This window comes from Sinocyclocheilus rhinocerous, unplaced genomic scaffold (assembly GCF_001515625.1).
Source record: "Sinocyclocheilus rhinocerous isolate Xijiao unplaced genomic scaffold, SAMN03320098_v1.1 scaffold4356, whole genome shotgun sequence".
Taxonomy (NCBI): Eukaryota; Metazoa; Chordata; class Actinopteri; order Cypriniformes; family Cyprinidae; genus Sinocyclocheilus; species Sinocyclocheilus rhinocerous.
Window position 1 is genome coordinate 81,163 of NW_015666941.1, and position 25,924 is coordinate 107,086.

The 25,924-nt window shown below is 36.7% G+C and overlaps 2 protein-coding genes across 6 annotated transcripts; both read left to right on the forward strand.

Annotated features, from left to right (window-relative positions):
* The first annotated feature begins 3,875 nt into the window (after positions 1–3,875).
* Positions 3,876–10,957, forward strand: LOC107733231 (ribose-phosphate pyrophosphokinase 1-like). 4 transcript variants are annotated; one of them, XM_016544792.1, is made up of 8 exons: positions 3,876–4,233; positions 4,968–5,157; positions 5,426–5,524; positions 5,740–5,864; positions 8,013–8,021; positions 8,429–8,602; positions 8,743–8,902; positions 9,694–10,957. In XM_016544792.1, exons 1-8 carry the CDS (start codon positions 4,112–4,114, stop codon positions 9,784–9,786), a joined length of 972 nt encoding a protein of 323 aa, XP_016400278.1. In that variant the 5' UTR covers positions 3,876–4,111; the 3' UTR covers positions 9,787–10,957. The 4 variants fall into 4 exon arrangements, with proteins under 4 accessions (XP_016400278.1, XP_016400279.1, XP_016400280.1 ...); XM_016544793.1 differs by having other exon boundaries at positions 4,968–5,151; XM_016544794.1 differs by lacking the exon at positions 8,013–8,021 and having other exon boundaries at positions 3,877–4,233.
* A 988-nt stretch (positions 10,958–11,945) lies between these two features.
* On the forward strand, positions 11,946–19,479 carry tbx5b (T-box transcription factor 5b). Of its 2 annotated transcripts, none has more exons than XM_016544762.1 (9): positions 11,946–12,030; positions 12,914–13,085; positions 13,650–13,744; positions 14,201–14,320; positions 14,817–14,964; positions 15,777–15,929; positions 16,018–16,109; positions 16,903–17,039; positions 19,048–19,479. In XM_016544762.1, exons 2-9 carry the CDS (start codon positions 12,942–12,944, stop codon positions 19,443–19,445), a joined length of 1,287 nt encoding a protein of 428 aa, XP_016400248.1. In that variant the 5' UTR covers positions 11,946–12,030; positions 12,914–12,941; the 3' UTR covers positions 19,446–19,479. The 2 variants fall into 2 exon arrangements, with proteins under 2 accessions (XP_016400248.1, XP_016400247.1); XM_016544761.1 differs by lacking the exon at positions 11,946–12,030 and adding an exon at positions 12,218–12,501.
* The last annotated feature ends 6,445 nt before the right edge of the window (positions 19,480–25,924 follow it).

Sequence of the window (25,924 nt, forward strand, 5' to 3'; positions counted from 1 at the left end):
TCAAGATTAGAGGCAGGAAGTGAGAGATGCATGACGAGAATTTGTGGGAGGAAGCTGAAGTGCTATAATGGCAGAGAAAAACATTGGTTGCCTTTCATTCTGATGCATTTCTGGATGGTAAAAGATCACTCTGTTCGTATGTAACAAGGTAAGAAAATGATCATTCCTTCTTATAACAAGACATACAATGCATTCTAACTCGTTTGCATCCCCAAGTTTCTAGTTCGTTAAATATATTTCTCTGTACCTCAACCCTCCAAACTAGTTAAGAACAGGACCAAATATTTTTTGAAAGTTTTCTAAATTGTTGCTAGCGATGTGCATGCATTTAAAATTAAAACCTGATATGGATATGTGATGTGAATGCTGATCCCCTGTATTACTTTCTCTGACTCGCCTGTTTTTTCTTACCTGATCTCAAAACCATTGTTTTTCTATTGCTGTTGGAATGTTATTTGTTGTGTTAGGGGGGAACGGTTACCCCCATGTGCTGTTTACTACATTGCTTCAGGATCTTTTTTTCTGCAACTCCCTGGATCCCCTCTTTTGTGAATGCCTATTTGAAAAGAAATATTTTCTCTTTGATTTTCTGCCCTTACGTTTACAGAGTGTGAAACACTTTTGAGTTGTTCAACACTACATTGAATTGACAACTGTAGTTTGAGAACTGATCCTCCATTTTCAAAGTTTAGTGGGTACTTGTGCAAATGCTGTAACATTGCTGTGAATGAATTAAGGTGAAATTATTGGAGTGTTGAAATGTTGAAGAAAACAGGTGCAGATGATGAGTGGCATTCCACAGCTGGTGGTGCAATTCAGAAGTGAGCCCTGAAAACCTCTTGATTTTCAGGGCCTTCCCAGCCAAATCAACCGCACCAAGCAAAAGACCAGGAAATATTAGAATATAAGTTGGTTGTCCAAATGATTTCTTTCTGTGCTGAGTGAATGGAGATGTAACACAGTTGGTTCAGGTCCGTTGGCTCAGGGAACCCAACTGCATTCACATCTCTCATTCCCTCAGCTGCCCATCTCGCCATACAAACTCAAGCTGTTCTCAGCGCTGCCCCCTGCTGTACTGTTTTTACGTAGCACTACTGTTGCTAAACCTGCAGGACATCTGTGATGCCAGTGCAGGGTGCTCTTCTTCATACTTTGAGAGCAAAGTTTTACACCAGTGAAAACTGTATAGCACACATCCCCTGCACTGACCGAAGCGTTCATATTTTTGAAAAGTTCGTAAACAGTGTTATTCCCCTATAAGTGCATCATGTAAAGTTAATACAAGCATATCAAAAACTTAATTGTGCCCTATTTATGAATGTATTATATTGTCAAGTTGGAAGTATTTTTTTTCTTCATGATTTATTTGACACTCCATTACTTGTAACTACTTTTGCCTTTTTTCATCATCAAGGAAAAAAAGAAACTCTTTCTACTGCCTGGTCTGTCTTCTCCAGGTGGATTCTCAATGAACTTCTTGATGTAGGAAAAAAAAAATAATGACCTGTATATTTTTCATTGTGCCAATTTGTAACATATTTTCTAAGTGTATATTTTTCTTAGAAAGTGATGTGAGGTCGTTCTTACTGTGGCTTTGTTCTTTTCCCTTTTCGGCAAGTGAAAAGGTTGCTAATTGCCATGATGTTTTCTTTCTTTCTTTTTCTTTCTCTCTCTCTTATTTGTTTTTTGTTTGTTTGTTTTAAAGCCAAAAATTGAAAATACTATAAAAAATAAATAAAAAACTATTGTAAAGGAGAGAGAAGGAGAGCAAGCTGTGACTCTTTGTTGAAAGGTTTTGTAATTGGACCAATCTTGTTGTAAGAGTGTTGTGCTCTAGTTAAAATATATATTAATTTAAAGATAAAAAAAGAAACCATGAAAACAGACAGTGGAACAATAACACTAATTTGTGATCTCATTGCTGTTTTATAGATTTTCATGTAAATTATTCTAGTATTTTGTTTTTGTTGTATCTGTCACAAAAGTTGAAATATTTGTGATCAAGCCTGTATGGTGACAAATGTAATATTGGTAACTTGCTGAGTTTTGTAATCATGTTTATGGAATAAATATTAATTAAAAGAGCTTTTGATCACTCGTTTCAGTACTGACTCGTTTTTGTTTGTGGAAACATGAACAAATCTAATTTGATCAGGCTTTATCGATTATCTGACATTGTTTTCGCTTGCCTCTAAATCAGTTTTGATGGCGGTTTTTGCCAACTATACAACAGAAAGCAGTCCTAGGAACACAGACTACACCTCTTTTACCACTAGAGTGCATTATTTACTATAGCAACCAGAGTTTTTTCCCCCTAGGAATTCACTTAAAAACTAGATAAACCAGCTGCACTGGAGACATAATTTACATGTTTTATGAAGTGTAGGGTCATTGCGAAATGAGTTCATTGCAAATGTTTGTTAATATTTAAACTGTATATAGGCTATATATATGTATATATGATACACAAGACAGTTTTAATAAAAGCCTGTTGACAGACTTTTAGACATAAGATTTCTCTGTTTTAAAGGCACAATATGTAATTTTCGCCGCTAGAGGGTGCGTATTCAAAACAAACAAAGAGACAAAGGCGTATTTTGATGATGCAGTGACTGAGTGTGGAATCATGGGAGTTGTGGTCTTCATCCCCACAGCCGATGCAATCCGACGGGACTCATGTTCATGGATGAGCTAATGATTTATTAACGTAGTAGAATGAAGCAGGGTGAGGCTGAAAGCCGTCGAAGCGAAACGAGGCCGCTGAACGAGCATGACACACGGCTCGAAAGCAGTGGAGCTTTTATTATGCCACAGTCGACCGCTTCCGCTCCTTCCGGAAAGCAGCGGAAGTAAGCAGCGCTGTTTTATCATACTAGATACATTTGAAAGTTCTGTTATTATGCTACTCTGTGCGGTCGTCACCGGTCTATTAAAACGCACAACATATTAAAGCGTCTTTGGTGTTTCCATGTTTTCTACAAAACAAAACCGGAAATCTAGGGATTATGACGTCATTGGCAGGCGACACAATGACATGTTTTCTACAAAACTTTTTTTATTTTTTTTGACTGTGATTCACTAATTATTTGATTTATGTTTTTCTTGAGTCTATTGGAAAATATATGAGCTAGAATTTTATAATCACAGCTGAGTAAAGTGATGGGGCGAAGATTATCTATATGTCGCGCATCTTTACCTGGTTTGGGGATAAGAGTAATTAGACCTTGTTTCATAGTCGAAGATAGTGAATCATTTTGGATACATTCGAGAAAGGCTCGAAATAATAGTTCTCTCAAATCTTCCCTAAAGAATTTATAAAATTCGGAAGTGAGGCCATCAGGGCCTGGAGATTACACTATGGACACGGTCAGTGTCACTAGTTAAAATTGCTTATTTCTCTGGATTTAAAAATTCTTAGAAACATTTGGGATAATGTAAGTACACAAGTCAGCAAAATATATAACACTGTTTTTGGTTTTTGTTTCACGGTTTTTGGATATTTTAATTAAAAACTCTTACATATTGTGCCTTTAACTGGTTTCTAACTATCAAACGATTTGTTATATTGTTCTTAATGAAAGTGATTTCAAAAAGTTATCGAGAAAATCGAGAAAATCTAGTTGGCTGAGAGACCGCTTAGTGGTCCTGGTGTTTATAAAGGTAAAAAAAAAAATCCCTATCTAAAACTAAATTATGCAATGTCATTTTTGACCGAGTGTGCACGAACGCAAGCGAAACGCTGGAACGCTTTGTTGAAACTGTAAACTGGAACATCATAAAGGGTGTTGCGCGCATATGTCTGTTTAGCTGCCAGTCATCTAGCCCTCAGAAATATGTCCAGTCATAGCGCCGAAATTGACGCGCGCCACAGTTTATGGGCGTGTTTAACTGAAGTGGGCGGGGCTACGATGGCACATACTAGTGGCTTTTGCTGCCTGCGCGGACGGATCCGATTCAGAAGAGACGACCTGCACCAGGCCCTCTTCACTTACTTTATTGAGATTAAACATTGATTTAGAAGAGGTCATTTTAGCTTACAGTGTTTTTTTAAAAACACTGTACACCATCTGTACACCATCCCGACACTATAGGCACCACGGATCAGCCCAGAATGCCAAACATTAAGATATTTTCAGGCAGTTCGCATCCGGATCTGTCGCAGAAGATCGCGGACCGACTGGGACTCGAACTGGGGAAAGTGGTCACTAAAAAATTCAGCAATCAGGAAACCTGGTGAGTTATTTACAGTCAGATTTGCAACTGATTTCCCGGAATGTTTTGGCTAGGGTAAACGGAATGGTAAACACATGGCAACCACATGTTTTTTTTAGTTTGTAGTTTTCTGAATTGGAAGGTGTCATCTGGCGCAATGCGCCTCGTACAGGCACCAGACTCAATTTCCCAGCATGCACCTGCATTAAGCATGTGACTCCGGGGCCGCTAATGCTAATTTTAAACGTACTGTCTGGCCTCCTTTGCCACGTGAGGAGTTATAACGCTATTAAATGTACCCTCGTGAAATGCTGCTGCGTTTTTTCATTAGTTATAATTATTTTTAATAGAGTTAGTTTCACTTCCATAGCTAAAAAGAAGGAATATGCAGGTACACGACCACTTTCATATCGTGAGATTAAAATCTAATCTTGGCCCTGGTGTCTGTGTTTATATAATTGACATTTAACTCCAGATGAGTGGAAGCCTTGTGACCCTAAAAGATAAAATGTGTCTCACACTCTTTATCTGCTGCTGACATGCGATAAATGCAGTCAGGTTTTTGACGCAATAGTTTCAGTTTGCTTTTTAATGGATAACATTCTGAACCCCAGTGGTGTTTATATTAAAAAATCAACTCAAATCAGATACACCTCTAATCAGGCAGACAAGTATAGATTTATAGTGCACTATCTTTAGTGACTGAGATCCACTCAACCTTGTTTGTTTGTGTGTGTGTGTGTGTGTTTTTGCAGTGTAGAGATAGGAGAGAGTGTGCGTGGAGAAGATGTCTATATTGTCCAGAGTGGCTGTGGTGAAATAAACGACAATCTTATGGAGCTGCTGATCATGATCAATGCCTGTAAGATTGCATCGGCCTCCAGAGTCACGGCGGTTATTCCTTGTTTCCCCTACGCTCGGCAGGACAAGAAGGACAAGGTGGGGGTGAGGGGAACAGCTTGCTTATTAACACGTACACACAGTTAATCATACATTAACCGCATCACTGTTGGTGGATCCATGTGGGCTACTTTCTGTAAGTCTTTCTTCTGTGGTGTTGGCTTGTGTTTTCTGGCCCTTTGGCAACATACAAGGCATAGCTATTTATGCTTGCTTAGCCCTTCTCTATCTTCCTGTTAATGTGTATCTGGTTAGTGGTTGTGATGTTACTTATTTATGAGTGTATGTTTATGAGTGAGAATTTTGTCTGTAGAGTCGGGCTCCAATCTCAGCCAAGCTGGTCGCCAACATGCTGTCTGTAGCCGGAGCAGACCACATCATCACTATGGACCTTCATGCATCTCAAATTCAGGTAAAAACAGTGCAGTGCCTTTCCTCCAAACAAGCTCAAAACAAACCCTTATCTCTCATGAACAGAGATCACAGACATAATCCTACAGTCAGGCCTGAGTAGAACTGGGTGCGCCTTAAATTTCTTCAGCATTTTATAGTTGAGACTTGGACACTGAAAGTTTTTTAATGGTTTGAATTTGAGTGAATGTGTTTTGTGTGTGTGTGTGTTGTTAGGGGTTCTTTGACATCCCAGTGGATAACTTGTATGCTGAGCCGGCAGTCCTCAAATGGATAAAAGAAAACATCAATGAATGGAAGAACTGCACCATTGTTTCTCCTGATGCTGGTGGAGCCAAGAGGTGTGTTTCTGTCTCTCAAAAACATTGGGTCTCGTTCACTAACCATACATACACACACAAATGTGTGTGATACCTGTGTGCAAAGGTTTTTATAACTTTTAAAAAAGTTCAATGCAACGAAGCTGAAAGTTCAATGCAAACGGAGATATCGTCTTTTAAAATTCTGGCAGTTTAATGCCTACAAAAACGGCTGGTAGGGACTACCTCTCTCATTCAGCTCAGCTCCAACAATGAACTGTTACAATTATATACTTATGTTCACATATAGCTATGAGAAGCGTTAAACATGGACGCGCGTGCAGTTGCCGTACTGTATTAAAGCTTTAATCAGGATAAAACTGTATATTAAAAGCTAACATAAGCAGTAGCATTTGCAAATAACAGCGTATCTAAAAGTATGAGACAACAACAAACAAAAAACATAGGCCTACCATTAAAAGCCGTGCTTGCACAGGTTCTGCACGATCCTCTTCAATAATATCCTCCGCTTCTCAATCGGGCTCAAACTGATAAGCGATATTAACAACGCTGTTGTTTACAACACAACTGGAGCACATGCCGCTGAGGTGAGGGGCGGGACGTTTAGATGCACACTAGAGGCGGTTTAGCCAATCACAACACACTGGGCTAGCTAACCAATCAGAGCCCATCGTATTTCTGAGGGAGGGGCTTCATAAAAGAAGGAAATGATCAGCGCGTTTCTCAGAGAAGGGACAGAGTGGTGTGGAATAAAGGTAAATTATGTGAAAATTAATGCGTTTTTAAAAAAACGAAGCATTAACACATGTTAGACTGCACCCCATAAACACGATCAAGCCTAGAAAAAAAAAACGTGAACCACCCCTTTAAATTTAAATTTCTGAAAAAATCTGGGAACACTTGATACCCCACGAACACAAAAATCATATACTCTTTGTGGCCTTATAAGCATATTAAGATGAAAATGTATACATGGATAGTAAATCATTAAATAATTATATATAAAACATTGTATCACCAGTTTTAAAAAAAGTGGTCTAATTTTCCATATTTGTTGACAATGACTGAAACCTTTGCGGAAACCCCTTATGTGGAAATGGTTTGGTTGTGTTTTAAGCCTTCTACACACAATTTTCGGCTGTCCCAGACGAAAGATTGGCACTGTGAAACAATCGTGGCGATTTCTGCGATCGGGGCTCCTAAACGGTGGTCCTGTGTTGGACAGTGAGAGAGGTTTAAAGACGGCTGTTGTCACGGTCTTGTGACCAAAGACAACCTGCGATCGTTTTCTGACAATGTCAGAAATTCAGCATCACACAGTGTTTTTGCTGCTACGACCCACATTTACTGACCAGCCAATAAAAATGCAACATGAAATGGCATGTTGATCAATGCAACATGGCGCTAAAACTTAAAACTGCTTACCTCAAACTCACTTAACTTCCTTTTTCACAGATTCCTCATTTTTCAGCAAACATAAGAAGTACAGCTGCCAAACTGCTTCGTCATGCTCTTTTTGTTTACCGCTAGCGCAGGCTAATGACGATTTATTCTATTTTTAATAGTAACTTGCACTGTAGCCTACAAGTCACTAGGTGTCATCATCGTACAGTCTGCATACATGTCGTACCCAAGTTTATTAGATCCATGTCACACAGTGTGATTGGTGATGATCTTATAGGATTGCTAAAATCGTGCAGTGTGTAGAAGGCTTTATACAAATGGCTAACCTCAGGCATGTGGTGGCCAATTTAGAGTACTCCAAATTCATTGACATTACAACGAGGTTAAGAACTAATTGGAGTCTGCACACACGTGTTGTGAATTAGGTGGAATTTTTTTACCGATTTTTTTTCTGTTTGTATAAATGTGAATAATTCACACAACTATTAGTGAATGAGACCCATTCTCTTCATCTCTTTCCTTAATTCACTGTCACTCTTGTTTCACATTCAGATTTCTCTTTGTTTATCCTTTTCACATTGAGTTTATGTTTTAAAAAGTCTTCTAAAAGAATGTATTTTATCATATTTTTCGGTTTTGGACTACATATCATTAGATTTTTATAGCATCGTAACCCTTTCAGGTTGTTAAACCTGGAGAATTGTAGTCTATAATGTTGATCAGGCTCTTGAAGACGATGGACATGAGTGTGTTTTACTCTTTTAGGTGTGGAGGGTAAGGAAATGTCAGGTTTTTTTGTGTGTTTATGTGTGAGTGTGTGACTCTGCTAACAGTGGATGGCTTGGCCTAAACCTTTAGCAGTATATTATACAGTGGTGGGCATTTTTTGTAAAGCTGTTTGAAGCCTTTTAAAGCTTGGCTAATTTAATCATGCTGATTTGTCTTTTGAGAGATGAACTGACTACAGTGCCCCCTTTTGTAACCATTTAAGACACTCAAGTGAGTGAGTGAGCTTATGCACACTGGTGTTTGTACTGTACTTGTGTTTTTACTGTAACTTTTGCACATGTGGCTTCTCTGTGGTGTGCATGTGACACTTGCAGAGAAGCCTGAATGCATCCATGGTCATTTACCGCTGTTGTACAGAATGTTGCTTAAGAATCTTGTGTTCGTTTTATTAGAGTGACATCCATCGCAGACCGACTGAATGTGGACTTTGCCTTAATCCATAAGGAGCGGAAGAAGGCCAACGAGGTGGATCGTATGGTGCTGGTTGGGGACGTGAAAGACCGAGTGGCAATTTTAGTCGATGACATGGCAGACACGTGTGGGACAATATGTCACGCGGCTGACAAGTGAGGACACGCATGATACACGACCGCTTTCATGCTCAAACAAATGCACATTCATGAATATCCTGCTGATTTGTCAGACCTCATGCCTCCATGTTCTTGCCTGTTTGTGTAATTGCTCGTGTGTCTCTGTCTTCTCTCAGATTGGTGTCTGCGGGAGCCACTAAAGTGTACGCCATCTTGACCCATGGTATCTTCTCCGGTCCAGCCATTTCTCGGATCAACAATGCCAACTTCGAGGCAGTTGTGGTCACCAACACAATTCCACAGGAGGACAAAATCAAACACTGCAACAAGATTCAGGCACAGACATTAATCTTATAGAAAATGATGTTGTGGTTCTTTGTTTTCTGTTGTGTTCTTTTCTATCCGTTTCAATTTTAATTAAACAAATGTTAGTGGAATATAAAAAATCACATGATTATGTAACAATTGCACATTGTATATTTCAAAATCAGAACTGAATATCAAGCTTGTGAATCTGAATCAAAGTGAACTGGGAAATCAGTGATTATATGCAAGTCTATTAAGGTTTCACAATTTTACAACCCATTTTTGATACATATACAGTTCCGTTAAAAAGCTCGCCCAGGATACATACTATCTTATCCAAAATATACAGTAAAAGCCGGTATATAGTAAAATGCTATTAGAATTTAAAATAACAATTTGCTATTTTTTACTGTGATGGAAAGCTGAATTTTTAGCAGCCTTTACTTCTGTCTTCAGTGTCACATGATGCTTCAGAGATCATTATTATATGCTGATTTGATGCTCAAGAAACTCTTCTTATCATCAATGTTAAAAACAGCTATTTTAGTGGAAATGGTGATACATTGTTTTTTTCCCCAGGCTTTTTTTATGAATGGGGAGCTCAAAATGACAGCAATTGATTGCATCCTTGCTGAATAAAATCATTTAATTTCTTTCAAATATATATATTTTACTGACCCCAAAATTTTGACCGGTAATTGAACTGGTATTAACTTCTGAAATATTATCTGATTTGATTGTTTTTCATATAGTAGAAATGGTTTCTTTTTTCCTCATTACTCAGAGCATGTTGACTAATTTATTTCTCTTTTCCTTTCCAGGTGATCGACATTTCTATGATCCTGGCTGAAGCCATTAGGCGAACACATAATGGGGAGTCAGTTTCATACTTGTTTAGTCATGTCCCCTTATAACACAAACATACACACACACACACACACACACATCATGTCTTCACACACGCCATCACTGTGTACAAACTCATATGATGGAGAACCATTGCTGGCTCTGTTAAGCCATGTTCCTTTGTAAGAGTTCCATACATGCACCATATAACTGAAGACATATTCTGGACAGTGAATGAAAAGAACGAAAGCCTTTTGTGCTACACACAGCTCCCTCTTTCTGCTGCATGCGCAGGGTATTGTGATATGTAACAACTCCTAAAATCTTGATTTCCATTCACTCTCCACTCACTGTATTTGACCCGTCACTGTAGGGTATATAAATGTTACCTACATGTTAGACTGAAGATTCACTTGAACGTTGCTGTCTGTTATTTCTGCTTTAGAAACAATCTAAAACCAACAATTAGATGACAGCCCCTGTTTATAATGAAAGATCTAATTCTGGATTTTATTGCTTTCAAGTTTGTTGTTCAAGTTTGTTGTGAAACTTAAAGGTACGATAGATGTTTATGACTTTTGTAACACATTAGTTTTGTTATAGAATCTAATTACTAACATATGGCTAGATTGAAATAGAATATGGGTTAAGCCCCTTTAGATTGCCATTGTTATGGCAGCTGGATATTTTTCTTTTGTTTCTTTTCTCAGGTTGCAGTTTTAGGTTGATTTTTGTTCCTCATAACTTTATTAATTTTCATCTCTTCAGGGTCTTTTGACAGGGTGGAAGCCAAGATCTGAGTAGAAAAATTAGGTCATTTTTTTTTTTTTAAGTTGTGATAAAATGTTTCGTTCATGTTTACAGTTAGGCAGCATTTTTTAATTGCTTGAACACAGATCTGTGAAGTGCCCTTTAGATTTGACTGAACACACATACACTTAAGTCCTGATTAAGTGGCTACTGTGGAATTGGCCCAAACAATCAGCCTGTTGAACTATATTTTTTGTTGTTTCTTGCTTATCAGTGTGTTTGGTCTTGGAGTATGATTCTTTTCCATGCTACTTAAGCAAGATCAGAGATAATACACATAACTATCCTACAGCTTACACTGGAGCATAAAGTGAGATGACAGAGCTTGATTTGATAGGTTTATGCCATTTGCCTTAACGAAGGAGAAAATACTGATTGTATCTTGTCTGAATGCAGAATGATGAGTAAAATATTTCATTGTATAAACTGCACACGTTTGTGGTCTAATCTTTCCATTTTTATACAATTTCATATTTTTTATTTTAATGTTTTTAAATATATTTTAATATGTTTAAATTATTGCCTTTAATTTTTAAATTCGAAAACATGCCAAATTGGTTTTGCAAACAAATATTTCATTTGATATTTCAATGTCACACGAATTTAAACGTTTACTAATAAATGACCGCACTAGGTGGCGCAATTTATTAGTTTTACGGTTTGAAAGGTTAGAACGTAAAATAAATACGCATTGCGTTATTTAAAAAGAAACTTAAATTTAAATACATTGTGTTTTTAATGTTTTTTTTTTTTTTACGTAATTTAAAAACTATCGGTAGACATGTAATATTTGGGAAATTATTGCAAATGGTTTGAGGTTTGGTTTACAGATTCTACTTGGCTCCATTCTGACTGACAGATCACAGAATCCCAAGAGAAATAAATTCACCTATGCGTCACTCCACAGAAACAATTATAAAGTCATTAATATTTCAGTAATTGTGAGGAAAACTGAAAAATGATCTAGTCGTTTGTCCAACAGTCACATTAAACAGAGCCTTATCCGAATACCGACGCGTCTCGAGCCGAGTCAAGCTCGCGCTCTCCGTGGTGTCCTGACTTTATCTCGCCACACGATTGCGGGATTACCGTCTTATTTTAACGAGCAATGTTACTTCCCACGGCTCCGCACTGCAGGCTATCCTGTTATCATCCACTTGTCTTATTTATGGAAGCCTGTTTTGAAGTAATGCGAACTATATGAGTGACAAGAGAACGCGCGTAGGCCTACTTGGTCACGCGGCTCGTTCATTAAATAGATCAAATAATATTTCCAAAGCTTTTACTGAGGGAATGCCGTTTTCTGTCACCAGCAAACAAATACAAACGGACTCGAGCAGTGAAAGAGAGAGAGAGGACAGAGCGTTCGCCTAGTTACCTCCTTTCGACCTCCTCAACTTTTAACCCCGCAGCGCAGCCGTCGCGCACAGAGATGTTGACGGAAAAGCGCTGATTATTTACCGAACAACTTGGAGTCTACGCGTAAATTCGGCGCCAGATATGTGAGTACAGCGAATATCTTCTCTTACGCTATTTAGGACGGTTCTTCAATTTTGTATTTGCATTTGGAAAGCGCATAGGAACTAGCAGGTTTATCTTGGAGGACAAGAGGTTTTCGCGCAATGTGGGTGTTTATGGTGAATTTTGTCGCCGTGTGTGAGTTTGGACATGGCGTGTCATGAGTGTGAATGAAAAAGGTGTGACGACATAGAAAGCATCACATAATGGGGGACAGAGAATGGATGGAGAAAAGAGAGACACGGCAGAAGAAGGGACAGAGCTCGGCGAAGGGGTTTGAGGAGAGAGGAAAATCAAAATTAAAACGCCCTAAACTCTTTTTGTAGATATTTTTATTTGTATTCAGGGAGTTTAAAAATTATAGGCCTCTTGGAGAAATAAATCAGTGGGGACGAATTTTAAATTGCGTCTTTTTCGGAATTAAGTCAGCAACGGAAAGCTCATTAAACAATGAGGTAAGAGACGACAAAAATCCAAGTAGCTTCATGCGAGGAAATTATAAAGTTAAAATTAATCTAAGTTATTGGATTCTGTAGGAATAAATTAAGATAGTTATAGCAGCCTCGATTCGAGAATTTCCGATAGTCGCCTACATATTTTAGGCTACACATTTTACATTATTAACCAAAGCGTCCTAAAATTCTCTCCATCGAACGCAAAAATCGCTGAAAGCGCGAACCATTGTATCAAGGCAAAATATATCTGTCTACTACTTTTGTATCTACACAATAATTTAAAGAAACCAGTTGATTACAGTTAATATGGATTTTTTAAATTATTAGTTTTCATTTAGGCTATTTATTTTTATTTAATTCTGGAGATCACCTGGTGAAAATATTTCTTCCATTTCCCTTTCGCATCTTTTAGTTCACCGTAGTTAAACTCAAACGGGGATATGGCGAATTTAGAGTTCGGATCTCAGCAGTCATGTTCCGGCGGCGATTCCCCCGCGATGGGATTCGAGAAGGAGAAAGATTCCGGTCATCACGCTCGGTGCAAAACCGGCTCTCCGCCGCTGCAAACTCAGCTCTCCCAACAGGTCAGCCATAACTCTGCACGTGCAGCAGAATGCGAGGCCAAAATTCTGCTGACAGATTTTTTTTTTGTCAAGATTTGTTTATTATTATTATTTATTATTATACTGTTGGTCTAGTTGTTTATTTTAAGTGGAATTATTTAGGCTATTGCACATTGGAAATTCACTAGGAAGATGGCATATTTGCGAATGAATTAATAACGTTTATATAACAAGCAAATAGACATTTTGTAGCATCACACTGATTAATACGGGAATGCATTATTTGTTACGTAGTGTATTTAGATCATTTCTTGTTATATGTCTGTCTGCAAAATGTACACGCGAATCCTTTTAATTTGCTTTCAAATTCGATATTATTAACAACCGGTCTCGACTATTTTTACAATTATGATTCGTATGGACTAATTAAAAAACACTGGTAAAAAAAACAACCTAAAACCCATTCTTTATTTAAATACATTTGTATTATATTGTTTGTATTTGTCAGCATATTTTGGCAGAAAAAAGGTTTAAAAATCAGCAGTAATTTGCTTCTTTTTTTTTTTTGCCGATCCTGGCGCGCAGGGTATGGAGGGAATCAAAGTTTATTTGCACGAGAGAGATCTGTGGGCGAAATTTCATGATGTCACTACAGAGATGATCATCACTAAAGCTGGCCGGTGAGTGACTCTTTTTCATTTTAATTTTTCTACCCCACAATGTATAAAGATAGAAAATATATTTTTTCCTTTTTATTGAATGTTCATGGATCAATCTATTTTCAACACAAAATTCCCCAGGCAGGGAAAAGCCCCTGGAGGACAACAGTGAGAAATAGGGCACAATTTGCCATCATATGCATGCTGCTGTACCAGGATTTTTTATATTTTTTTCAAATAAATATATTCCCATTTTGCTAGTGTTTTTAACCAGAGTGAGTCACTTTAAATGAAAATGATAAATAATTGATTTCTCTAAATATGTGTGGTACCTCTTGTCATTACATCCAATGACTTCATGGATCAGGAAAATGTTGACAAACAAGACAATACTCTCACTGTATTAAAATTATTATTATCACCATTATTATTTGACTATTGTTGTTGGCTCTCTAATGGATCATTGGTCTTTTACAGACGAATGTTTCCCAGCTACAAGGTGAAGGTAACAGGCTTAAACCCCAAAGCAAAATATATCTTACTGATGGACATTATTTCAGCTGACGAGCATCGGTATAAGTTTACAGATAACAAATGGTAAGAAAGTGTTAAATTATAATTTATATAAACTATAATACTACTAATAAAATACGTAAAGTAATAAAAGGTTAAACATTTATAAAGATGTTTGATTCTTTTTCAACAATGAATCTTAACTAGGCATTTTATTTAATAGATTTTGATTGGTGACTGAATGATTGTATGAAAGGTTATTGAGCTGTTGATTGTAATTGACTGAAAGAAACAGGTGTAGCTAAATCAATGCATGGAGGAATGCTAAGAGAAAGATATGCATAGCATAAATACAAATTAGCTCTGTTGTGTGTTGATGTTGTGAAATGATGCAAGAATAATGCCAATTATAAGCCTTGGTTAAAGAATATTGTTCAGTGAGTGGAGGATCCACACAGAGCAGAGGAACTCAACTGTGCCTGAAATAGAAGTTTATTTCGTAACCTGAACTTTTATCTCAGAATTGTGGAGCAGACAGAAAGTCCTTATCAACTCGTTTTGTGTCCTATCTGCTCTGTAGGTCCATCAGTGGTAAAGCTGAGCCGGCGATTCCAGGCCGACTGTATGTGCACCCAGACTCACCGGCTTCAGGAGCTCACTGGATGAGACAGCTCGTCTCTTTCCAGAAGCTCAAACTCACCAACAACCACCTGGATCCTTTCGGACATGTCAGTGATGATGCCAGTCAAATCTGATTGGTTATTTACTGATGAACATAATTAAACTCTCCACAGGTTTACAGCTTAGTTGGATTGAACTGGACATAGAACAGGGTTTCTGTGGGTCTTTAAAGGGTCTTAATTCACCCTTCCATATAATAAGGCCCTAAAATGTCTTAAATCAGAGCAGAAAGTCTTACATTCATAAAGTCAATGTTGCATGCAATGCTAAATGAATATCTTCCTCAGTATTTTCATCTTCTTTTCCAAAACAAATTTCTAAACATCTTTAAATCAAGATACATTTACTTGAGTTGCAAAATGAAGATATGACGCTGAACAAAATTAAATGAGTTTGTTTAAAACAAGAACAAATATCTGTCGATGAGGCAAGACAACTTGTTTTTTTTTTTTTATTATTGGCAGATTTTTTTTTTTCATCACAAATTTGCATCATTTTGATAAATTTCACAGAAAGAAGACTTCTTATCGCCTGTCATTTTGCTTCTCAGGTAAATGTATCTTGATTTAAAAATCTTTAGACATTTGCACTGAAAAACAAGACAGAAATACTGAGGAATAACATCAGTTTCTTTGCAATGTGATCTGAAGGTATAATATGGATTGGAGCAGATTGGATATGGATATTTTTTTTTGTAAATCGAACCAAATTTTGAAGTGTTGCTAATATAATACATTTAGTTTTTTTTTATTCTCTTAAAAAGGTCCTAAAACATTTTAAATTCACCCTAACAAAACCTGCAGAAACCCCTATGTAACCAATGTGTTGATCAGGAGATCTCTTCTGTTATTTGCTGCAGATCATTTTAAATTCCATGCATAAATACCAGCCTCGCCTGCACATTGTTAAGGCAGACGAGAGGAACAGCTTTGGCTCCAGCAACACAAGTTTCTGCACACACTCATTTCCTGAGACGACCTTCATCGCTGTAACTTCCTACCAGAACCACACAGTAAGCAAGACCCCTATGATCGTAGAAAAAATGCATACATTTGCAGAAAGCAGCAGAGTGTTCATCTTTAATCCTCCGTTTTTTTTAGATCACTCAGCTGAAGATTGAGAATAATCCATTTGCTAAAGGTTTCCGTGGAAACGACAATATCGAATTGCATCGCATGTCCCGTACACCAAGGTGGAACACACATATTTTAAACATATTAATACGCATGCAAACATTTTACTTTAGTGGATCATAACATCACCATGAGTTTGTATGTGAGTAATGATGAATCACTAATGTACTGTATTATTTTCAGTCTTCATATGTCCTATGTGCCTGCATGTCATTGTGTGTTGCATCTCGTAGCCACTGATGTTGTTTCAGATACATGGAGAATATGTTGTCCTTTTAACTAGCAGGGTTTAGGAACAAAAGTCAAAGCTTTGTGTTGCATGTTGACAGTATTGAATGTGACACACAAGAGAGGGATATTTATAGTGTAACAATATTAAGAGCAGAGCGGCACAACACACTGTCACACAGAGAGGTCACTGGGGGGCTAATGTGTGTGTGTCTAAGTAAATGCGTTTTTGAGAAAGAGAGTGAAAAAACAGAGAGAAAGAGGAATGAGTCAGATTGAAAAGGGGGTATAGAAAAGATTTTTAGCTACTGTAATTGTCTCTTAGCTTAGAAATTTAATTAGAAACGATCAGTACTGTGCAAATGATATCCGTTACCCTTTGCCGCCCCACCGTGCCAATGCAAATCATGAGCCTGCTCTCTCTCTTTTAACACCCTGATATATCAACTCTAGTGTGTTGTGACTCTTCCCCTAAAAGTTCCCTGATGCATGGGCTTCTGAAATATTCTCAGTATATCTTTTGCGTCCTTTCTTTAAATGTCATTTTCCCAATTTCTCAAATATTGTCTGGGTCATGCTGTAGGAACCAATGCGTCTGATGCATGTTTTACCCTTTATTCACAGTAAGGAGTATCCACTTGTACCACGTAGTACTGCAAGGCAGCGTGCAGCTCCACCCTCACCTGACTCCTGTCTCTCTCGGTCAGAATACACTGTGACACAAAAGCCCAGCCCTGGCTACACCTGCTCCGACATTTCAGGTACATGGTGCAAAACAAAGAGGTTGAATTTCTATGTTATAATATTTTGATTATATGCAAGTTTTATTTACACAAATGTAAATTTGTTACATTTTTGTGGAATGTAAAGTGCCCCTATTATGGGTTATGGAAGGTTCATATTTTGGTTTTGGGAGACCCCAACAACAGGTTGACATGCATGCAAGGTCAAAAAACACTTTCATTGTCTTATAATATGCATTTATTTTTACCTTACTTGCTCAACGACTCCCAAACGATTCGTTTAACGATTCATTTTTCCAAACCCCTCCTTTGCGTGACCCTAATCTGCAGTGATTGGTCCGATTGGTCTAATTTTCATTTCATCACGCCTGTAATGCCTGATAAAGCAGCGTTTGTGAGCACAGTGCTGCTTTGTGTACAGCGTTACCGGGGAAACAGCTATTTTACCAAAGCAGCACCTAGTGGCAAAGAATGAATTCGCATTTTCATTCAGACCAATGTGAAAAGACCAACAAGTGGGCGGGCAATATGCTAATGTTTCATTTTGACATTAACATGAAACGTCTTGGGATTAGTTTTAAAAACGACTCGTTTTAATTATTCAGAGTCGACTCTTTCTTTTGAGAGACAATAACTTTATACATGGTGCGCTTTCATATTTAAAACTTTGCACATCTAATTTGCTAATTGTATGTGTTACACACTGCATGAAAGGTAATTTTCAAAAATCCATAATAGGGGCACTTTAACATTTTTTAAAAAGATGGGTGCCTTAAAACTTTCTAAATTACTTTAAACTATTATTTTAATTTAATTCAATTTAATCCAAGTTATAACTTGATTTGATATATTTCAGTATTTCTTATTTGTATTTTTTCCTTTCTTGTATGTTACTTGGAATTATTGTGGGCTTTTTTTAAACAATGTTCTTTGAAGAGATTTAATAAAGTTAAAAACAAAACTATTAGGTATGTAGTACTAAGGTTTATAATTGACAGCTGCTTCTCTCATTTCTAAAATGCAACAATAATTTAAAATCTATTTGCCATTAGCAGCACTCAAGAAAACTTTGTGTGCATTTCGTCAGATATCTTGTTAGCACATTATGTATTTGTTTCTTTCCTGCACGCAACAACTAACCCAGACCGTGTTGAGATGTTAGATTCATGAACAAATGACTCTTATGAACACTTTTTCATTCAATCAAAAATAATCACGAATCAGCCTCAAACTCATAAAGACTTGAATCAGACTTACTTAGTTATTGAATTGTTTAAAGCCGTTAACTGGCTTCACAACTGACTCCCTCACTGAACACCAAGTAGTTTTTTTTGGGTGTTTATGCTTTAGCCATTGAGATCAGCAGAAACACATACTCCATTCATAGAGTCGATTCGAAATGAACTGGCAACTGTTATTTGTTAGAATGTTGATTGATAATGGTTGTGTAACATGTCACCCAAACAAAGTTACACATTGTCATATGAACAACCAGTCAGTAAATAGAATTCTGAAAGACATGATAGTTAATTTATAACATTTAAGTCAAAGTCTCTATTACAAATAGTTGTGTAATTTGACAGAGAAGTCAGTAAAATAGGGTGTTAATATGAAGGAATTTTCTGTATTGCTTTTTTAAAGATGTTCTACGTGTATTTTGAAATATGCATTGCATACTATTGTGTTGTGGGTTAAAGGAACTGTCCATAAACTTAACAGATAATTTCCTGGCTGAAAACTACCAGTTCCTTTTCCTTTTATTTCTACAGGTTTTTTTCTTACAGTGTAATTTGGCTCTTAAATGTTTTATTATAGGAGCCAAAATCTCTATTATTTTTGTTGTCTAGACCCTGTTCTGCATGTGACAGAGAGCACTCTGTAAACCTTTTGGCATCCTGCATGCATGCTATTATTAATTCAAAAGCTCTGTGCAGTCTTCTAAGCAACCAGCTATGTAAACCCAAAAGAGCTGATTTACCATGTCTCTGCTGGAATGATTGAATTAGGTTTGTGTTTCTGTCTGCAGGTGACCACACCCTCACTGAAACCCCTCCCTCTCATGACCCCACCTACCACCTCTTCACCTACCAGCTCTCTCCGGAGGCGACCCCTGTGCACAGCGCCCCCTGCAGTATGGACACCGCACAGCACCAGCCTTGCATGTATGGAAGCTCTCAGGTGGGCTTGGAGGACCTCAGGTGGGCGTCTTATACAGACAGCACAACTTACCAAAGCTTTTCTTCAGCTAAAGAAATGGGTGGTACCTTTGTTCCCCCCACTGACCTCTCTCAGGAACTGTATCCACAATACACCTGTGAGGTGGGTGTCCAGTCACACTGCATGATGACTGATTTCTCGCTTTATGCTTGTAATCGATCATTCAGCCAAAACCAACAACCAAACAGCTGGTGTGGGGGGAGCTGAGCAAGTGTGCCTGATGTGTGTGTGTGTGTGTGTGTGTGTGAGAGAGAGAAGGAAAAGAATGAAAGAGTCTGTGAATTGTGGTAACATACTCATAATTTTATCCTGAGATCACAAGTTTGCATCTGTTTTGCTTCACAGTTTCTACCTTGTTGTTGTGCTGTCTAGCAAATTAAAATAATTTAAAAAAAAATTTTTTTTTTCAGTTCTGCTAGAGCATCAAAATAACAAATAAGAATAAAATTCAACATCAAAATTAATATAATTTGCAATATAGTAGCTGCAATTCTTATTTCACCTATTGGTATAAAAATATTTGTATGTATTTTCTTAACATTTTCATAATTTTATATATACTTTTTATAATAACATTTTATATTTGCTCATGATTTTTATATATTGTCACTGTGGAGCAAGTGGGAACTAATGGGATTTCAGGATATAAATTTGAGATTTTCTTTTAAAATAGACAAAATTTCCTCTTAAACCCTGTGATGAATGTTTGCATGTCCCTTTAGTCTTCAGTGATGTGTGTGTGAGATTTTGTGTACATGTGTATCAAATATCTTCTGGTAAAGATGTGTGAATCTCTGTTACCATTACTGCAGTTTTTTTCATCAAGATACAACTACACCAGGAATTTAAAAAAGGGGAATAATGTTAAGGAGGTGGGTTGCTTCATTGTGGCCAGTATCTTTGAAAATTTAGGGAGAATCCTCTCTTTTACTATTTTACTATTTTAGCCTACAAACACTAACAAACCCAAATGCAAGAAACTGCCAGATTTAAAACTCTTAAACTTCCTATCACACATTGTCTAGCTTCAGATGGGGGTCCTTTATTTTGTTTATTCGTACTCTATTCTGATGAGAAAAGGGAATGCTGGGTACTGCACGTGTCACAGTCCGTTAAGGGAGCAGTGATGTTACCAATCCTGTCATGGCCCAAGGCAAGAGATACAGAGAGAGAGAGAGAGACAGAGAGGAGGGGAGGCATCAACTGGACATTTCTCTATAGACACACCATGCAATAAGAATTTCATGAGTGAAACATGGTCATTTTAAAGAAAACTTTTAATGTTGTGAAATTCATGTTTCGGTTATTTATAATGATGAACTATTTATTGATTTTGAGTTCACAATTTGTGTTTGCTGATATTTATTTGTAAAGCGTTTTTACATTTATTGAGCAGTTTGCTTTACCCTGGCAAATGTAAAGTTTCTGTGTTTTGTGAAGGTGTTTTCTGAAACTTGTTATGAAGCTGAAATAAAATGTTCATCCACAGCAACGTCTTTTGTGTTGATATGACGTAGTACTTCATTCATAGATTTTGATATTTTGTATGGAAGTTACGCGTGTATGTGTATGTGTGCATGCATACACGTGTGTGTGTGTGTGTGTGTGTGTGTGCCTTAGAGCTGTAGTTTCACACATTGTGTAAGAGTTTGAGCTGTTGCAGGGAAACAGAGAGATGACTGGAAAGTAATTTAGGGGAAAACAGTTTATCATCTAAAGGCCAGGAAATTTTTATGCACTTTAACAATGCTTGCTGCTTGGAGGAAAATAATGCAGTTCTGTTATGTCCCTTTTAGCAGTTTATATGCTATCATTTGCATAAATGATTGACATTTTGAAATGACATTTATAATTATTACATAACTATCAATAAATTCCCCTGCCTCATCTCAGCGGAACAGTTTTGGGTGGCTCCTATTGATGTTCTCTTTCAGATGGAAATCTGAACCCAAATCAAGTCTTTGAAAAGCCTCTGACCCTGACTGGATTTCCCGGCCCAGCTAAGCACTTATTTACTGCTAATTAAGTGATCTGAGCTCATTTTCTCAAACCTAATGGCATCATCCAGCTCCTCCAGGAAACACGCCACAGCCCCCAGTACACTCTGGTACACGCACATGGTCCAGTAAGGGCCCTTTTACCTCCCTGACATTAGCCCGTAATGCTATTAACCCGTTCATCGTTAAGATGCCCACTTAAGCAAAATGCGAAAGCGAAAGATACCCACTTAAGCGAATTTATTGCGCAGTGGAAAGAGATCGAAAATCTTAATGTTAATGTAGAGTAGGAGTGCAGCTCACAACTAATCTATGTATTCATAATTGTTTCTCTTTGTTCCTCATTTCAAGCTTTGACCCGAAGAAACTTTATCAGCTTTTTGATACCCAGCTATGTGTGTATTTTGAGCACAGGCTGGAGTTCATTTCATCTGTTTTTAATTAAATGTGGTGTTTGTGTCAGCTTTTCATGAGGTAATGCGTTCCAAACCTTGTTGAAAACATGAAAACAAATGTTTAAATATAGGGGTATTATAATTAATTCTGTAAGATTTTTTTATTTATTTATTTTTTAAAGAAATTATTACTTTTATTCAGTGAGCATTACATTTTTTCATTCAAACAAATGCTGTTCTTCTAAACTTTTTAATCATCATCATGTGACACTGAAGACTGCAGTAATGGCTGCTGATAATTCAGCTTTGCCATCACAAGAATAAATGATATTTTAAAATACATTAAAACTGTTATTTTAAACTCTAATAATATTTCACATTGTTTTATTGTCATTTTGATCACATAAATGCAGCAGTGAGCATATGAGAACCTACCAACCCAACTTTTAAATGGTAGTATAGACTCATAATGGAGTTAAGTAGATAACAGAAGTTAAGCAGGCACTGTAATTTAATTGAACTGAAAACAAGTTTTTTTTTTATCTTTAGATTTGTACAATAAATTTGACATTTTACCCCAAATTTTAATTATAGATGTATATAAATGTATTTTATTATATGAAGTCTGCAAAATCCCCTTAAATGTTTAAAGATATAATGTATTATAACTGAATATATATATGTATGTGTGTATATATATATATATATATATATATATATATATATATATTACATTAATTCTTTATTTAACGTGAAATGTATTTTCCAGCATTTAGGCCAATGAACCTGAACAGAATTTGACAGAAAGAGAGACAGAAATAGTCACCATATAGTCAGTAGTTGTCAATAATCAGCACCAAATACCAGCAGCCGTAGAGATCGAGAGTGGGTCAGTGCATGTGTGTGTGTGTTCGTGTTTGTATCTGCTGCTTAGTGGACCAGAAAACACTCATATGGAAGCCCCTCCCCCAACAGTTCATCCTAAAAAGACTGTTCCCTATGGAGACCTCATAATCCTCAAAGTCAAAGCCTGCAGCCAAACACAGACAGAAAAGACCTCAGCAGGCTCCTCAAAAGCTTTACATCATAGTGTGTATTAGTTGTAAATCAGCAACTAAATCAAAAAGCAGCATGCACTCATGTTACCTGGTCAAATACTATTATTTCTGTTGTGCACTATTAATAATGTTTAATTTAAAGATTAATATTAATGAATGCATTTAATCCACCAAAAAACCTGATCACGCTTTTATTGATTTTGATATTCACGTTACTGTGTACATACAGATGACCCACAGGCACAAAGAGTTGGGCTAAACTAATGTTTACTAACGGCACACTGGCGCTGTGGAGGTGAACGGGCCACCCCCGATGCCCCCCACCCAGCGCACCCCACCTCCAAATGTTCCGGGGCAGTGTGCTTCGGCAACAAGGAGCCGCTGTCGCTCTCCATTAGCGAGAGAGCCCTAATCCCTCCACGCAAAACTGCCATAATGATATCACTAACCACGAGTGGCACCGCCGGCCATGCAGTGCATGCAGTGTGTACGACCTAATGTCCACAGCTTGACCTTTCACAAACACTTGTTTCACTAATCTGAACCTTTTTTAAAATGCCTTCCTACATCTTGAATGTCTGCTTGAATATAGTTGGAGCAAAATGAGACGTTTGGCCTCCTACGTGACCTCAAAGAGAATATTGTTTTTGAATGACTGTTTCATAATCAGATTAGAAACATTTGAAAACATTCGTTTTGTCCTCCGTAATGATATTATGTTCTTATATTAATCAGATGTTGAAACCTTCTGCATGTTCATTGTAGATCATTTTAATTCATATTAATGGCATATTTTATATATACAACATGGGCTATAAGTTTAAAATTGTTGTACAGTTGTTTTTGGAAGAAGTATCTTATGCACACCAAAGCTGCATTTATTTGATCAAAAATACAGTAAAAAGTAATAATAATGTGAAATACTGTTATAATTTAAGAGAACTGTTTTCTGTTTCTATATATTTTAAAATATAATTTAAGTCTTCAGTGTCACATGATCCTTCAGAAATCATGATTTGATGCTCAAGTATTATTTGTATTATTTATGCTCAGTTATTAATAATGGCTCTTAATATTATTTCTGTTAAAATCAGTTTTTGTTACTTAATATTGTAGAAACCGTGATGTTTTTCCTTTGATGAATAGAAAGTTCAAAAATTTTTATTTATTATAAATGTCTTTATTCTGTCATTTTGATCCATTTTATTTATGCTTGTTGAATAAGTCTTTCTTTCTCTCTTTCTTTCTCTTTCTTTCTTTCTTTCTTTCTTTCTAACTTGCTTACCCCAAACATTTTAATGGTAATGTATCAGAGTTTCCACAAAAAAAAAATAATAATAATAATAATTTAAGCAAGAAAAACTGTTTTCAGCATTGCTAATAATACGAAATGTTTAGAAGCAAATCAGCATATTAGAATGATTTCTGAAGGATCATGAGACACTGAAGACTGGAGTAATCATGCTGAAAATTCAGCTTTCACAGGAATAAGCTACATTTTTAAATATATTAAAATAGAATACAGTTTTTTATTCTAATGATATTTCACAATATTAGTGTTTTTACTGTATTTTTCATCAAATAAATGCTATTGGTGAGCATAAGTTAATGTACTTGTAAATTTTTTCAAAAACATAAACAAAAAATCTTATTACAAACATTTTGACCCCTAGCTTTACATTTTTGTTTTAAACTTGTATGACTTCTGTGTTCTGCTAAAGAAATAAAGTCATCCAAGTTTGGACCGACGTGAAGGTGAGAAAATTCTGACAGAATTTACATTTTTGGCTGAACAATCGCTTTTATTCAAGCCCTGCATCACCAGTAACTGTTTTACTATTAGTCCCCCCCTTTCTCTCATCCCTCTCCCTCTCTTTCTCTCTCTCCCCCCAGCGTTCGTGTTCAATATTGTTTACTCCCCATAAGCAAGCCCTCTTTTTGCAACACTAAACGGTGCATTACAACTATCAAACAAACAAACAAATGCTCCCTGACCCTGGCCCAGCGGGACAGCTGCGGTGTCTTATCACTTATCAAGAACGTTAAGCAAGGGTAAACATCATCCTGAACATTGAGTGGCTCTCCTGCTTACTCACTCACCTCTGTTATGCTCTTGAATAATGAATTTCGCCTGCGCTTGTTCAGTGTTCAATCATGTGTGAACACAATAGAGATGCTGAAGGTTGCGCTTCTTTTATGTTTTTTTTTTCTTTCTGAGATTTGAGGTCAGGGAAAGGGTCAAGACTAAATATGGGATCCCTGGCTTCAGTCCATAGGATCAGATTTTCTCAGGTCTCTATCAGTAAAAGATCATTATCACTAATGGAGGACTGTTCAGTAGACCCAATCTTTTTTATATTATTTTGCACATGGATTTTTAATTAAAATTTAAATCCTAAAAGAAAGAAAAAAACAAATCTTTTAAGCAAGATTATTGCTATAGCATACTATTAAGACTAAAAAAAGATACATGCTTTTGTACAGAATGAGACTGATGTGCAAATGATGACAGAATCCAAAAATAATAACCTAATTGAACAAATGTCTATTGTGAGGGGCAAAAATAGTAAGATTCTTCTCTTTTCAGATTTGGACATTTACATGGGTGTTAAAAATCACTTCCTCTAATTCTACACTAAGACAACAGAAGCCTTTATGGCTCTAATGCATTAAGTGAGAAGGTGACAGGAGATGGAATCATGTTTATGAAAGATAAATGAAGGTCTGGACACACGCACGAAAACAAAAAGGAATAAAAAGACACACAAAAACACTTAACGTACTTGAATTAATCTTATCAAGTCCATTAAGCGGCTTAAAAATTCTTTTTCATGTTCTCACATTGTTATTCCAGTGGAATTATTCATTAAATAGCAAAAAAAAATACATATTAAATTCTAATGATGTAGACAACAAAGTGCATTTTGACACGATCTGAAGCGAAGAAGACATTTAACAGGCTTCTCAACAGAAATGCCTCATAAATGTTTATAGCTTGCATTTGAATGCGCTTCAGTGCCTAAGAACGAACTGAAGATGATTGCGTGCTACTGATCCATACACCAAAAATGGTTCTAATAGATGCATAATAACAATAATAATAATAAAGTTACCACAGTTATTAGTGTTACACTTGTTTCAGGTATTAATAATGTTATAACAATGTTATAATAATAATAATAATCAGTCAGCAACATTATTCATCAGTACCACAATAAACTGACCTGAAGTAGAAC